Source organism: Scyliorhinus torazame, chromosome 4 (genome assembly GCF_047496885.1).
Source record: "Scyliorhinus torazame isolate Kashiwa2021f chromosome 4, sScyTor2.1, whole genome shotgun sequence".
Lineage (NCBI taxonomy): Eukaryota > Metazoa > Chordata > Chondrichthyes > Carcharhiniformes > Scyliorhinidae > Scyliorhinus > Scyliorhinus torazame.
Window position 1 is genome coordinate 319,124,011 of NC_092710.1, and position 16,516 is coordinate 319,140,526.

Consider the following 16,516-nt stretch of genomic DNA (forward strand, 5'->3'; position numbering starts at 1 on the left):
TAGCGTGGAGGCCTGGATAAACGACATGGCTGGGTTCATAAAGCTGGAGAGGATTAAGTTTGCTTTGAGAGGGTCTGCGCAGGGGTTCTACAGGCGGTGGCAACCGTTCCTAGATTATCTCGCAGAGCGTTAGAGGAAGATCGGTCAGCAGCAGCAGCAACCCTGGGGGGGGGGACGTCTTGGGAAGGGGGGAGGAGGGGGGGGGGAAATGGGGGATTGTTTGGGGGGATGGATGAGCAGGAGATAACATGAAGGTCGGGGGAAACTGGCACGTGCGGGAGAGAGCCAGTGTATAAAGCTGTGTAAATATGCCATTTTGCCATGTATATATCTTGCTCAGTGCGATTTCATGTTATTTTGTTACGGCGGGGTGGGGGGGCGGTTTGTTTGTAAGGGGAAAAAATTGTGTTGTTGAAAAACATTAATAAATATATTTCTTTTTTAAAGTATAGCCACATGTACATATTGTTGTAAATATTGCACACACATGATTAGATGCACTCACTACACTTCTGTATTTATTATCAAGTAGGCACATATTCTTTGTGAAAAGGGGGGATGTCATGATATTTAGATCAGCATATCATGGTGCAATCACACATACACTGATGGACATGCAGTAGGACCAACCAACACACACACATCGCAGCCAATCACCAGTGAGAGCACACACACTATAAAAACAGGGGACACTACAGTTCCCGCTCATTCCAGCAGCAGCCAGCTCAGAGCACCGAGCTCAGAGCCTGCCACTCAGACTTCACCATTTGATGAGTGCCTCACCCAGATAGTATAGGACAGGGTCCACCGATTAGCTGGCAATGCACGTACCCAAGTTAGCAATGTGCTGTTACAGTTGAGTAGTTAATAAAATTGAGTTACACCATCTCCTGTTGGATCGTTTGTACATCAGAACATCCAACACGACATAAACGATCTGACCCCCTCGATCAGATTCCAGTCTGTAATCGCTCCCGGGTATCCATTATTCTATATATAAAACACCTGAACCCCTCTATTAGATTCCAGTCTGTAATCATTCCCAGGTATCCATTATTCCATATATACACCATCTGAACCCCCCGATTAGATTCCAGTCTGTAATCACTCCAAGGCATCCATTATTCTATATATAAACCATCTGAACCCCTCTATTAGATTCCAGTCTGTAATCATTCCCAGGTATCCATTATTCTATATATACACACCATCTGAACCCCTCGATTAGATTCCAGTCTGTAATCACTCCCAGGCATCCATTATTCTATATATCAACCATCTGAACCCCTGGATTAGATTCCAGTCTGCAATCGCTCCTGGGTATCCATTAGTCTATATATAAACCATCTGAACCTCTCGATTAGATTCCAGCCTGTAATCGCTCCCGGGTATCCATTATTCTATATATAAACCATCTGAACCTCTCGATTAGATTCCAGCCTGTAATCGCTCCCGGGTATCCATTATTCTATATATAAACCATCTGAACCTCTCGATTAGATTCCAGTCTGTAATCGCTCCCGGGTATCCATTATTCTATACAATAAACCATCTGAACCTCTCGATTTGATTCCAGACTGTAATCGCTCCCGGGTATCCATTATTCTATATATAAACCATCTGAACCCCTCGATTAGATTCCAGTCTGTAATCACTCCCAGGTATCCATTATTCTATATATAAACCATCTGAACCTCTCGATTAGATTCCAGCCTGTAATCGCTCCCGGGTATCCATTATTCTATACAATAAACCATCTGAACCTCTCGATTTGATTCCAGACTGTAATCGCTCCCGGGTATCCATTATTCTATATATAAACCATCTGAACCCCTCGATTAGATTCCAGTCTGTAATCACTCCCAGGTATCCATTATTCTATATATAAACCATCTGAACCCCTCGATTAGATTCCAGTCTGTAATCACTCCCAGGTATCCATTATTCTATATATAAACCATCTGAACCCATCGATTAGATTCCAGTCTGTAATCACTCCCAGGTATCCATTATTCTATATATAAACCATCTGAACCCATAGATTAGATTCCAGTCTGTAATCACTCCCAGGTACCCATTATTCTTTATATAAACCATTTAGCCCCCTCGATTAGATTCCAGCCTGTAATCGCTCCCGGGTATCCATTATTCTATATATAAACCATCTGAACATCTCGATTAGATTCCAGCCTGTAATCGCTCCCGGGTATTCATTATTCTATATATAAACCATTTAAACCTCTCGATTAGATTCCAGCCTGTAATCGCTCCCGGGTATCCATTATTCTATATATAAACCATCTGAACCTCTCGATTAGATTCCAGTCTGTAATCGCTCCCGGGTATCCATTATTCTATATAATAAACCATCTGAACCTCTCGATTAGATTTCAGCCTGTAATCGCTCCCAGATATCCATTATTCTATATATAAACCATCTGAACCCTCGATTAGATTCCAGTCTATAATCGCTCCCGGGTATCCATTATTCTATATAATAAACCATCTGAACCCCTCGATTAGATTCCAGTCTGTAATCACTCCCAGGTATCCATTATTCTATATAATAAACCATCTGAACCCCTCGCTTAGATTCCAGTCTGTAATCACTCCCAGATATCCATTAGTCTATAAATAAACCATCTGAACCCCTCGATTAGATTCCAGTCTGTAATCACTCCCAGGTATCCATTATTCTATAAATAAACGCTGTATTGTTTTATGTTCTATAGTGTAGGTTAGATGGCTTTTGTTTCGGTGCAACATCGTGGGCCGAAGGGCCTGTACTGCGCTGTATTGTTCTATGTAAACCATCGATTAGATTCCAGTCTGTAATCACCCTCAGGTATCCATTATTCTATATAATAAACCATCTGAACCCTCGATTAGATTCCAGTCTGTAATCACTCACAGGTAGCCATTATTCTATATATAAACCACCTGAACCCCTCGATTAGATTCCAGTCTGTAATCGCTCCCAAGTATCCATTATTCTATATAATAAACCATCTGAACCCTCGATTAGATTCCAGTCTGTAATCACTCACAGGTATCCATTATTCTATATATAAACCATCTGAACCCCTCGATTAGATTCCAGTCTGTAATCACTCACAGGTATCCATTATTCTATATATAAACCATCCGAACCCCTCTATTAGATTCCAGTCTGTAATCACTCCCAGGCATCCATTATTCTATATATAAACCATCTGAACCCCTCGATTAGATTCCAGTCTGTAATCACTCCCAGGTATCCATTATTCTATATATAAACCATCTGAACCCCTCGATTAGAATCCAGTCTGTAATCACTCCCGGGTATCCATTATTCTATATATAAACCATCCGAACCCCTCGATTAGATTCCAGTCTGTAATCACTCCCGGGTATCCATTATTCTGTATATAAACCATCTGAACCACTCGATTAGATTCCAGTCTGTAATCACTCCCAGATATCCATTATTCTATATATAAACCATCTGAACCCCTCGATTAGATTCCAGTCTGTAATCATTCCCAGGTATCCATTATTCTATAAATAAACCATCTGAACCCCTCGATTAGATTCCAGTCTGTAATCACTCCCGGGTATCCATTATTCTATAAATAAACCATCTGAACTCCTCGATTAGATTCCACTCTGTAATCACTCACAGATATCCATTATTCTATATCTAAACCATCTGAACCCCTCGATTAGATTCCAGTCTGTAATCACTCCCAGATATCCATAATTCTTTATATAAACCATTTAACCCCCTCGATTAGATTCCAGTCTGTAATCACTCCCAGGTATCCATTATTCTATATATAAACCATCTGAACCCCTCGATTAGATTCCAGTCTGTAATCACTCCCAGGTATCCATTATTCTATATATAAACCATCCGAACCCCTCGATTAGATTCCAGTCTGTAATCACTCCCAGATACCCATTATTCTATATATAAACCATCTGAACCCCTCGATTAGATTCCAGTCTGTAATCACTCCCAGGTATCCATTATTCTATATCTAAACCATCTGAACCCCTCGATTAGATTCCAGTCTGTAATCACTCCCAGGTATCCATTATTCTATATATAAACCATCTGAACCCCTTGATTAGATTCCAGTCTGTAATCACTCCCAGGTATCCATTATTCTATATATAAACCATCTGAACCCCTCGATTAGATTCCAGTCTGTAATCACTCCCGGGTATCCATTATTCTGTATATAAACCATCTGAACCCCTCGATTATATTCCAGTCTGTAATCACTCCCAAGTATCCATTATTCTATATATAAACCATCTGAACCCCTCGATTAGATTCCAGTCTGTAATCACTCCCAGGTATCCATTATTCTATATATAAACCATCTGAACCCCTCGATTAGATTCCAGTCTGTAATCATTCCCAGATACCCATTATTCTATATATAAACCATCTGAACCCCTCGATTAGATTCCAGTCTGTAATCACTCCCAGGTATCCATTATTCTATATCTAAACCATCTGAACCCCTCGATTAGATTCCAGTCTGTAATCGCTCCCAGGTATCCATTATTCTATATATAAACCATCTGAACCACTCGATTAGATTCCAGTCTGTAATCACTCCCGGGTATCCATTATTCTGTATATAAACCATCTGAACCCCTCGATTAGATTCCAGTCTGTAATCACTCCCAGGTATCCATTATTCTATATATAAACCATCCGAACCCCTTGATTAGATTCCAGTCTGTAATCACTCCCAGGTATCCATTATTCTATATATAAACCATCCGAACCCCTCGATTAGATTCCAGTCTGTAATCACTCCCGGGTATCCATTATTCTGTATATAAACCATCTGAACCCCTCGATTAGATTCCAGTCTGTAATCACTCCCAGATATCCATTATTCTATAAATAAACCATCTGAACCCCTCGATTAGATTCCAGTCTGTAATCACTCCCAGATACCCATTATTCTATATATAAACCATCTGAACCCCTCGATTAGATTCCAGTCTGTAATCACTCCCAGGTATCCATTATTCTATATCTAAACCATCTGAACCCCTCGATTAGATTCCAGTCTGTAATCGCTCCCAGGTATCCATTATTCTATAAATAAACCATCTGAACCCCTCGATTAGATTCCAGTCTGTAATCACTCCCAGATACCCATTATTCTATATATAAACCATCTGAACCCCTCGATTAGATTCCAGTCTGTAATCACTCCCAGGTATCCATTATTCTATATCTAAACCATCTGAACCCCTCGATTAGATTCCAGTCTGTAATCGCTCCCAGGTATCCATTATTCTATATATAAACCATTCTGAACCCCTCGATTAGATTCCAGTCTGTAATCACTCCCAGGTATCCATTATTCTATATATAAACCATCCGAACCCCTCGATTAGATTCCAGTCTGTAATCACTCCCAGGTATCCATTATTCTATATATAAACCATCTGAACCCTTCGATTAGATTCCAGTCTGTAATCACTCCCAGGTATCCATTATTCTATATATAAACCATCTGAACCCCTCGATTAGATTCCAGTCTGTAATCACTCCCAGGTATCCATTATTCTATATCTAAACTATCTGAACTCCTGATTAGATTCCAGTCTGTAATCACTCCCAGGTATCCATTATTCTATATCTAAACCATCTGAACCCCTCGATTAGATTCCAGTCTGTAATCACTCCCAGGTATCCATTATTCTATATATAAACCATCTGAACCCCTCGATTAGATTCCAGTCTGTAATCACTCCCAGGTATCCATTATTCTATATCTAAACCATCTGAACTCCTGATTAGATTCCAGTCTGTAATCACTCCCAGGTATCCATTATTCTATATCTAAACCATCTGAACCCCTCGATTAGATTCCAGTCTGTAATCACTCCCAGGTCCATTATTCTATATATAAACCATCTGAACCCCTCGATTAGATTCCAGACTGTAATCACTCCCAGGTATCCATTATTCTGCATATAAACCATCCGAACCCCTCGATTAGATTCCAGTCTGTAATCACTCCAGGGTATCCATTATTCTGTATATAAACCATCTGAACCCCTCGATTAGATTCCAGTCTGTAATCACTCCCAGATATCCATTATTCTATATATAAACCATCTGAACCCCTCGATTAGATTCCAGTCTGTAATCATTCCCAGGTATCCATTATTCTATAAATAAACCATCTGAACCCCTCGATTAGATTCCAGTCTGTAATCACTCCCAGGTATCCATTATTCTATATATAAACCATCCGAACCCCTCGATTAGATTCCAGTCTGTAATCACTCCCAGGTATCCATTATTCTATATATAAACCATCTGAACCCCTCAATTAGATTCCAGTCTGTAATCACTCCCGGGTATCCATTATTCTGTATATAAACCATCTGAACCCCTCGATTAGATTCCAGTCTGTAATCACTCCCAGATATCCATTATTCTATATATAAACCATCTGAACCCCTCGATTAGATTCCAGTCTGTAATCATTCCCAGGTATCCATTATTCTATAAATAAACCATCTGAACCCCTCGATTAGATTCCAGTCTGTAATCACTCCCAGATACCCATTATTCTATATATAAACCATCTGAACCCCTCGATTAGATTCCAGTCTGTAATCACTCCCAGGTATCCATTATTCTATATCTAAACCATCTGAACCCCTCGATTAGATTCCAGTCTGTAATCGCTCCCAGGTATCCATTATTCTATATATAAACCATCTGAACCACTCGATTAGATTCCAGTCTGTAATCACTCCCGGGTATCCATTATTCCGTATATAAACCATCTGAACCCCTCGATTAGATTCCAGTCTGTAATCACTCCCAGGTATCCATTATTCTATATATAAACCATCTGAACCCCTTGATTAGATTCCAGTCTGTAATCACTCCCAGGTATCCATTATTCTATATATAAACCATCCGAACCCCTCGATTAGATTCCAGTCTGTAATCACTCCCGGGTATCCATTATTCTGTATATAAACCATCTGAACCCCTCGATTAGATTCCAGTCTGTAATCGCTCCCAGGTATCCATTATTCTATAAATAAACCATCTGAACCCCTCGATTAGATTCCAGTCTGTAATCACTCCCAGATACCCATTATTCTATATATAAACCATCTGAACCCCTCGATTAGATTCCAGTCTGTAATCACTCCCAGGTATCCATTATTCTATATCTAAACCATCTGAACCCCTCGATTAGATTCCAGTCTGTAATCGCTCCCAGGTATCCATTATTCTATGTATAAACCATCTGAACCCCTCGATTAGATTCCAGTCTGTAATCACTCCCAGGTATCCATTATTCTATATATAAACCATCCGAACCCCTCGATTAGATTCCAGTCTGTAATCACTCCCAGGTATCCATTATTCTATATATAAACTATCTGAACCCTTCGATTAGATTCCAGTCTGTAATCACTCCCAGGTATCCATTATTCTATATATAAACCATCTGAACCCCTCGATTAGATTCCAGTCTGTAATCACTCCCAGGTATCCATTATTCTATATCTAAACCATCTGAACTCCTGATTAGATTCCAGTCTGTAATCACTCCCAGGTATCCATTATTCTATATCTAAACCATCTGAACCCCTCGATTAGATTCCAGTCTGTAATCACTCCCAGGTATCCATTATTCTATATATAAACCATCTGAACCCCTCGATTAGATTCCAGTCTGTAATCACTCCCAGGTATCCATTATTCTATATCTAAACCATCTGAACTCCTGATTAGATTCCAGTCTGTAATCACTCCCAGGTATCCATTATTCTATATATAAACCATCTGAACCCCTCGATTAGATTCCAGACTGTAATCACTCCCAGATATCCATTATTCTATATATAAACCATCTGAACCCCTCGATTAGATTCCAGTCTGTAATCACTCCCAGGTATTCATTATTCTGTATATAAACCATCTGAACCCCTCGATTAGATTCCAGTCTGTAATCACTCCCAGGTATCCATTATTCTATATCTAAACCATCTGAACTCCTGATTAGATTCCAGTCTGTAATCACTCCCAGGTATCCATTATTCTATATCTAAACCATCTGAACCCCTCGATTAGATTCCAGTCTGTAATCACTCCCAGGTATCCATTATTCTATATCTAAACCATCTGAACCCCTCGATTAGATTCCAGTCTGTAATCACTCCCAGGTATCCATTATTCTATATATAAACCATCTGAACCCCTCGATTAGATTCCAGACTGTAATCACTCCCAGATACCCATTATTCTATATATAAACCATCTGAACCCCTCGATTAGATTCCAGTCTGTAATCACTCCCAGGTATCCATTATTCTATATCTAAACCATCTGAACCCCTCGATTAGATTCCAGTCTGTAATCACTCCCAGGTATCCATTATTCTATATCTAAACCATCTGAACCCCTCGATTAGATTCCAGTCTGTAATCACTCCCAGATATCCATTATTCTATATATAAACCATCTGAACCCCTCGATTAGATTCCAGTCTGTAATCACTCCCAGGTATCCATTATTCTATATATAAACCATCTGAATCCCTCGATTAGATTCCAGTCTGTAATCACTCCCAGGTATCCATTATTCTATATATAAACCATCTGAATCCCTCGATTAGATTCCAGTCTGTAATCACTCCCAGGTATCCATTATTCTATATATAAACCATCTGAACCCCTCGATTAGATTCCAGTCTGTAATCACTCCCAGGTATCCATTATTCTATATATAAACCATCTGAACCCCTCGATTAGATTCCAGTCTGTAATCACTCCCAGATATCCAATATTCTATAAATAAACCATCTGAACCCCTCGATTAGATTCCAGTCTGTAATCACTCCCAGGTATCCATTATTCTATATATAAACCATCTGAATCCCTCGATTAGATTCCAGTCTGTAATCACTCCCAGCTATCCATTATTCTATATCTAAACCATCTGAACCCCTCGATTAGATTCCAGTCTGTGATCACTCCCAGATATCCATTATTCTATATATAAACCATCTGAACTCCTCGATTAGATTCCAGTCTGTGATCACTCCCAGGTACCCATTATTCTATATATAAACCATTTAACCACCTCGATTAGATTCCAGTCTGTAATCACTCCCAGATATCCATTATTCTATATCTAAACCATCTGAACCCCTCGATTAGATTCCAGTCTGTAATCACTCCCAGGTACCCATTATTCTATATATAAACCATCTGAACTCCTCGATTAGATTCCAGTCTGTGATCACTCCCAGGTATCCATTATTCTATATCTAAACCATCTGAACCCCTCGATTAGATTCCAGTCTGTAATCACTCCCAGATATCCATTATTCTATATATAAACCATCTGAACCCCTCGATTAGATTCCAGTCTGTGATCACTCCCAGGTACCCATTATTCTATATATAAACCATTTAACCACCTCGATTAGATTCCAGTCTGTAATCACTCCCAGTTTAAAACATAGGCAGTAATGTCTGTATTTTACTTGCTAAAACTCACTCCCCCACCCCTCTTGCTGCTGAAAAGATGAACATGTTGAAATGTGGGAGTGATTGAAATACTCCTGAGCTCAGTTCCCAGACTGGGGCCGTTTGCAGCTTGCTCAGGCCGCATATCTGGGCTAAATGATAACACCGGGAGTACTCGGTGCCGCAGTCCCTCTGCTGTCCCCGCTGGGATAAACTCACGGTTCACTGTTGTCAGTAACATCCTCCCTCTGCCTGGAGACCAATGGGAACACCTCCGGGTCACAGCCTGCAACCACTTCCGGGCCGCCGGGGGAGGGGGGAGATAAAGGGTTCAAGTTTAGTTTAGTTATTTATCTTTTGTCTGTCAATACCTGCACAGGGTGTTGGCATCAATTGTTTTTATTCTTCATTGACCAGACTTCCAAAGTTAATTTAAATCTGAAAATTCCCATTCTGCCAGCAGCTGTGGAGGGAGCAACACTGAAGATTCACATTGGAGCTGAAACATTAAACTCCTGTTTCTGCCTCATCGGCTGAGATTTTCCAGCTTTTCTGTTTTCATTTCAAATTTCCATTATCCCTGGTGTGAAAGTGCCAACCCTTTGTAAAGCACTTTCAGATGCCCTGAGCTCCTAAAGGCACTTTATAAATAAGAGGACCCCTGCATCCAGTCCCAGGACATGTGCCCAAACAGGGGGGGGGGGGCAGACTGGGCTGGTCTGATTGGAGGATAATTAGGTTAGAGGTTGATGGGGGACAGTGGGGATCCTGAAGGCAACTTGCGACTAATTTCCAACGATATGAACGCCAGAAAATCTGGGCCAATGTTCCTGGCTCACCTCTGGATGCATGCCCTAACTTAATGGCTGTGCATGTCCAAATCAGCAGACAAATGATCCCAAGCTGACCTCTGATTGCTCAATAAATTGGGCAGGGTTGGGAAGCAGCCTGGCAGGTCATATTCCGAACGATGGGAGGAATGTTTTCTCCTGTTTTTAAACAAGAAGTAGTCAACTCACAAAGGAAATTAAATTTTTGCAGTGATTCCACTCTGTGGACATCATATGCATGCATAGTTCTTGCCCCTTCAAGATACCCTCTCTTTCCAACACTACAATGTCTAACCTAATAAATACTGCCACCCCACCTCTTCATTTTTCTTAGTGAGCATTCATTACACTTTGTGCATTTGCATTCTAAACCTGTTCCCCGTAGTCCTTAGTCTAGTCCTATCTGATATGGTGCTGCTTCCTTCTCTAGTACATCCCACTTTATGCACCTTGTTCCTCTTTTCTACTTTGATATGCACGTACCCATCCCCCTGCCTATTTAGTTTGAATTCTCCCCAACCACACTGAACTACCTTGCAATGAAACTGGTTCCACTCATTTTGAGATGCAACCCATCCCTTTTAAATAGGTGTCTCTGGCCCCAGAACTGGCCCTGACACCCCAGGAATCTGAAGCCACCTTCCTATGTCATGATTCAAACTACACATTGATCCTCCCTCTCTTCCTATTTTCACTATATGTATGAGTAGTGCAGAGGTTACTACCTTTGAGGTCCTTTTTAGCTTCCTTCCTAGCTTCTGCAAATTGCACCATTGGACCTCAATGCCTGCCCGCTCAGTTGTTTGTACCAATGTGTATCCCAACTTCCAGCTCACTTCCCACCTCCTTGCAGAATATTCTGCATCTTTTCTGTGATGTCCTTTACCCTGGCACCAGGGGGACAGTATATCTCGTGGGACTCACAAAGACAGTTATTGAAATAACTGTCCTCCTAACTGGATTTGCCTGTATCAACCGGATTTCTACTCTTTGCTGTTCCCTCCTGTGCAGCCCCTTTCCCATGGCCTGAACCTCATTCCTTCAAGGTGTCATCAGTCCCAATAGCCTCTGATGCCAGGTACCAGTTTGATAGTGTCACACACACATACCAACGATTCCTCCACCTCCTGCCTCTTCCGAACCCGTTTACTATTCTGACTTCTCACTGCCCGCGCGCAGGGTGACCACCTGGACTGTATGATGCAGGAAACTCCTTAAGTTCTGCAGTGACTCCAACTGCCCCTCATGCGCACAACTCCTGAACTCAAACAGCTGGAAACACTTAACACACATGTGGCTCTATCAGGATGAATAATGTAGCAGTAGTAGGCATTTGTCCATCTCAGCAGATGATGGGCTGCTCCCGGGGGGCTGTATGTCACCTCTGCATTGAACATTGTTGCTGAGAAAAGTGCAGCTTATTTCACCTTAATGAACTTCACTATTTCACTCACAAGAAACTAGATGAAGACTCTTGGAGTTCTTTATTACAAGCTATAGCAGGGGCTATTGGCATTCCAAATTCAGATGACAGAAAGCACAGATTCAAGAACGGTACTGACAGATATACTTTGAGGTTCGGTTACAAGAAATTAGCAGATACCAATCATTTGTTACTCGTTATCTGTGTCCAATCATGATCATCTATTAAGGTTACATCATGCATAGTATATGAGAATAATTAACCAATCACATCAAAGGTCTGCATGCTTAATTATATTTAATTAAATTATCCAATTATTAGAAAGGCACGTAAGTTCTCTTGCAATTAGTGATATTGGGGGCCTGATATCTGGCGAAGGCTAGGACATCTGTCCCTGCACCTGCCTGCAGCGCAGGTAAGTCCGACACCCCGAATATGGCTTCTAGGCGACCCGGCTCCAGATCCACATGCAAGACCCCGAGATTGTACTGAACACCGTTCTCCAAAACCTTTGCAGCTACAAGATGGACCTAAACATGGTTCGCGGGGCCCCTCCCACATCGCTCACAGCCTCGAATAGTCAGCTTATTCTTGATTTTGTGAGGTGCGTCCTGAACACTACCTTCAGCAGTACCAGCCCCAACCTTACACACAAAGCCGAGGCATTCACCCTCTGCAGCACCTCACACCACAGTCCGGCTCTTCCTCCTACTTTGCCTTAATCCCCTCCATGGACACCAGATCCTCCTCCAGGATCCTCCCGTAGATCGCCGAGATGACCCCCTTCTCCAACGCCCTCCCGCTGACAGCACCTCCTCCAGCATTGAGGAGGCCGGCGCCATCGGGAAGGTCGGAAAAACCTTCCTTGCAAAGTCCTGCACCTGCATCTATCTAAACCCTTCCCCCTGCGCCAACCCATACTTACCTACCAACTCTTCAATGCTCGCGAACTGCCCCCACCCAAGGAACAAATCCTTCATTTCCCTAATCCCCCTCTTGCCCCATCCCCGAAACCTAGCACCCATCCTCCCCAGCTCGAACGCACGGTTCCCCCTTTTCGGCATCCCCCCTGACCAGGCCCCCAGCTTAAAGCACTGCCTAAACTGCCTCCAAATCTTCAAATTGGCCACCACCACCAGACTCACCGAGTACTTTCCTGGGGCCATTGGGAGCGCCGCTGGTGCCAGCGTCCGCAACCCCGACACCCTACAAGAGCCCGCCTCCACCTGGTAATTGTGTAATTAATCATGTGACTTTTAAAAAATGTAATAAATGTTTAAATTGAGTTTTAAATTGTTCACTAGTGGTTTGAAATTGTTTCTTCTGACTTCAGATACCTTCCCATCAAATACAAATTGCAAATCATTGTGATAGCTTGTTCATGTCTCCCTTTCGGATTTGGGTAGCCAGTCACTTACCATCTGTCATAACACTAACCTACTGTCCCCTAAGCCTCACTTGAATTAACCAATACTTTGTGTTTTAACCTGGCTCCCTGATGCTGATGCTCCAGTCTGCAATGCATTCTCTGAACTCCTTTAGCTACGTGTTCCTCACATCCATGTTCCTCATATCCGTGTTCCTCACATCCATGTTCCTCACATCTGTGTTCCTCACATCTGTGTTCCTCATATCCCTATTCCTCACATCCGTGTTCCTCACATCTGTGGTTCCTCACATCTGTGTTCCTCACATCTGTGTTCCTCATATCCCTATTCCTCACATCCGTGTTCCTCACATCTGTGGTTCCTCACATCTGTGTTCCTCACATCGGTGTTCCTCAAATTCCTGTTGCTCACATCTGTATTCCTCACATCTGTGTTGCTCACATCCGTGTTCCTCACATGTATGTTCCTCACATCTGTGTTCTTCAAATCTGTGTTCCTCACATCTGTGTTCCTCACATCCATGTTCCTCACATCCATGTTCCTCACATCCATGTTCCTCACATCCATGTCCCTCACATCCATGTTCCTCACATCTATGTTCCTCACATCCGTGTTCCTCACATCTGTGTTCCTCACATCTGTGTTCCTCACATCTGTTTTGCGCACATCCATGTTCCTCACATCTGTGTTCCTCACATCCATGTTTCTCACATCTGTGTTCCTCACATCTGTGTTCCTCACAACTGTTTTGCGCACATCCATGTTCCTCACATCTGTGTTCCTCACATCCATGTTTCTCACATCTGTGTTCCTCACATCTGTGTTCCTCACAACTGTTTTGTGCACATCCATGTTCCTCACATCTGTGTTCCTCACCTCCATGTTTCTCTCACCTGTGTTCCTCACCTCCATGTTTCTCTCACCTGTGTTCCTCACATCCATGTTTCTCTCACCTGTGTTCCTCACATCTGTGTTCCTCACATCCATGTTACTCACATTTGTGGTCCTCACATCTTTGTTCCTCACATCCATGTTCCTCACAGCTGTGTTCCCCACATTCATGTTCCTCACAGCTGTGTTCCTCACATCTGTGTTCCTCAAATCCCTATTCCCTGAGCAACAATTACCTACATGATGATTTGTAATTTTTTTTGTTGATTTATTCTCACAGTGCTCTCTCCCACACTCACCCACTCACTCACAGCTCTCCCCACTCTCTCCCACTCACTCCCAACTCTCCCCCACTCTTTCCCACTCACTCCCAGCTCTCTTCCACTCACTTCCAGCTCTTCCCCACTCTCTCCCATTCACTCACAGCTCTCTCCCACTCACTCCCACTAACTCCCATTCACCCCCACTGACTCTCACTGACTCCCACTCACTCCCAGGTCTCTCCATCACTCGCCCACTCATTCCCAGCTCTCTCCCACACTCTCCCACTCACTCCTAGCTCTCTTCCACTCACTCCCAGCTCTATCAGCACTATGATGCAGTTGAATAAAAAACGTGGTCTCAGTGCGGGTGGCCATTTTAAGCAACCAACCGGACCTGCCATTTTATGCCTGCGATGTGGCAATCGATATGGGCTATGGCAATATCCAGCATTTGGGAAGGTGTGTACCAAATGTGGCAGAACAAATCACTTTGCAAAGCAAAGCTTTTTGCGCCCAGCAGTGAACTAAACAGGACCAGTCAACGCGATTGATGAGCTGTCTATTGAAGACCTGTTTTTCATTGATCTGAGTTCGACTAAGGACACGATGAGTCCGAATATGCAGAGTGAAGAAGTCTTACTGACCAGTTTCAGCAATAGTGATGGTGATGCTGATACCATCGAAGACAGATGGACCAATTCCATTGATGCTGAATGCCACATTGATCAGATGCAAGCTCGACATGGGAGCAAGGGCCAACCTTCACAGTTTATCCAATTTGAAAGGGCTGCGATTCAAACCGAAAATTGTCACTCAAACAAAACTACTGAAAGACTACAATGGAAATGAGATTGCGACGTTGGGAGCATGTGAACTTGAAGCATGGGTACACAACATTTTCCATTGTGGACACGGAACTCGAGTCCATCATAGGACCAGACGCGTGTGAGGCCCTAAACCTAGTAAAAAAGTTAAAGTGGAGGAAGATAAACCAGATGAAGAGATGGAGGAGCCAAAGGGAATTCCAGAATTCTGGTTGACAGTCTTTAAGAATGTGGATTTGCTCAGTGACATGATACAGGAACATGATGAACCCATCCTAAAGCATTTGCAAGACTTAGAGGTGACATTTTCAGGTCCAGAGCAGCCAATGAGTTTTACTCTGGAGTAAATGTGTATTTCACAAATGAAGCATTGATCAACACATACACAGGGAAGTCCCAGCCTGATGAGTCAGATTTTTTCTCTTCTGATAACCACAAATTATAGGATGCACAGGACGCCACATCGACTGGAAAAAAAAGGGACCATGATGACCATTAAAACAAAGCAGAGGCATGAGGGTTGGCGCACTGGCAGAACAGTTACGAAAACTGCGCCAAATGATTCTTCCTTCAATCTATTTAGTCCTTCTGACGTTCCAGAGAATGGGAAACTGGATGAAGATTCCGCGGCGTGACTTGCTGCTGACTTTGCAGTTGGTTATTTTTTCCGTGAACTCATTATTCCAACAGCAACGTCACACTTTGCAGGTGAAGAGGCAGACGATGATGCTGATTACAATGAGAAGGGCGAAGAGGCAGACGATGATGCTGATTACAATGAGGAGGGTGAAGAGGCAGACGATGATGCTGATTACAATGAGGAGGGTGAAGAGGCAGACGATGATGCTGATTACAATGAGGAGGGTGAAGAGGCAGACGATGATGCTGATCACAATGAGGAGGGTGAAGAGGCAGACGATGATGCTGATTACAATGAGGAGGGTGAAGAGGCAGACGATGATGCTGATTACAATGAGGAGGGTGAAGCGGCAGACGATGATGCTGATTACAATGAGGAGGGCGAAGAGGCAGACGATGATGCTGATTACAATGAGGAGGGTGAAGAGGCAGACGATGATGCTGATTACAATGAGGAGGGCGAAGAGGCAGACGATGATGCTGATTACAATGAGGAGGGTGAAGAGGCAGACGATGATGCTGATTACAATGAGGAGGGTGAAGAGGCAGACGATGATGCTGATTACAATGAGGAGGGTGAAGAGGTAGACGATTATGCTGATTACAATGAGGAGGGTGAAGAGGCAGACGATGATGCTGATTACAATGAGGAGGGTGAAGAGGCAGACGATGATGCTGATTACAATGAGGAGGGTGAAGAGGCAGACGATGATGCTGATTACAATGAGGAGGGTGAAGA

The 16,516-nt window shown here is 42.7% G+C and overlaps 1 protein-coding gene across 1 annotated transcript in view; it reads right to left on the bottom strand.

Annotated features, from left to right (window-relative positions):
• The window catches only part of mrpl33 (mitochondrial ribosomal protein L33), a 52,996-nt gene extending 43,221 nt beyond the window's left edge, over positions 1-9,775 (bottom strand). Inside the window, exon 1 of the mRNA XM_072500153.1 lies at positions 9,739-9,775. Coding sequence (XP_072356254.1) covers positions 9,739-9,760 — 22 coding nt within the window. The 5' untranslated portion in view covers positions 9,761-9,775. The remainder of the gene's footprint in view (positions 1-9,738) is intronic.
• Between the last annotated feature and the right edge of the window lie 6,741 nt (positions 9,776-16,516).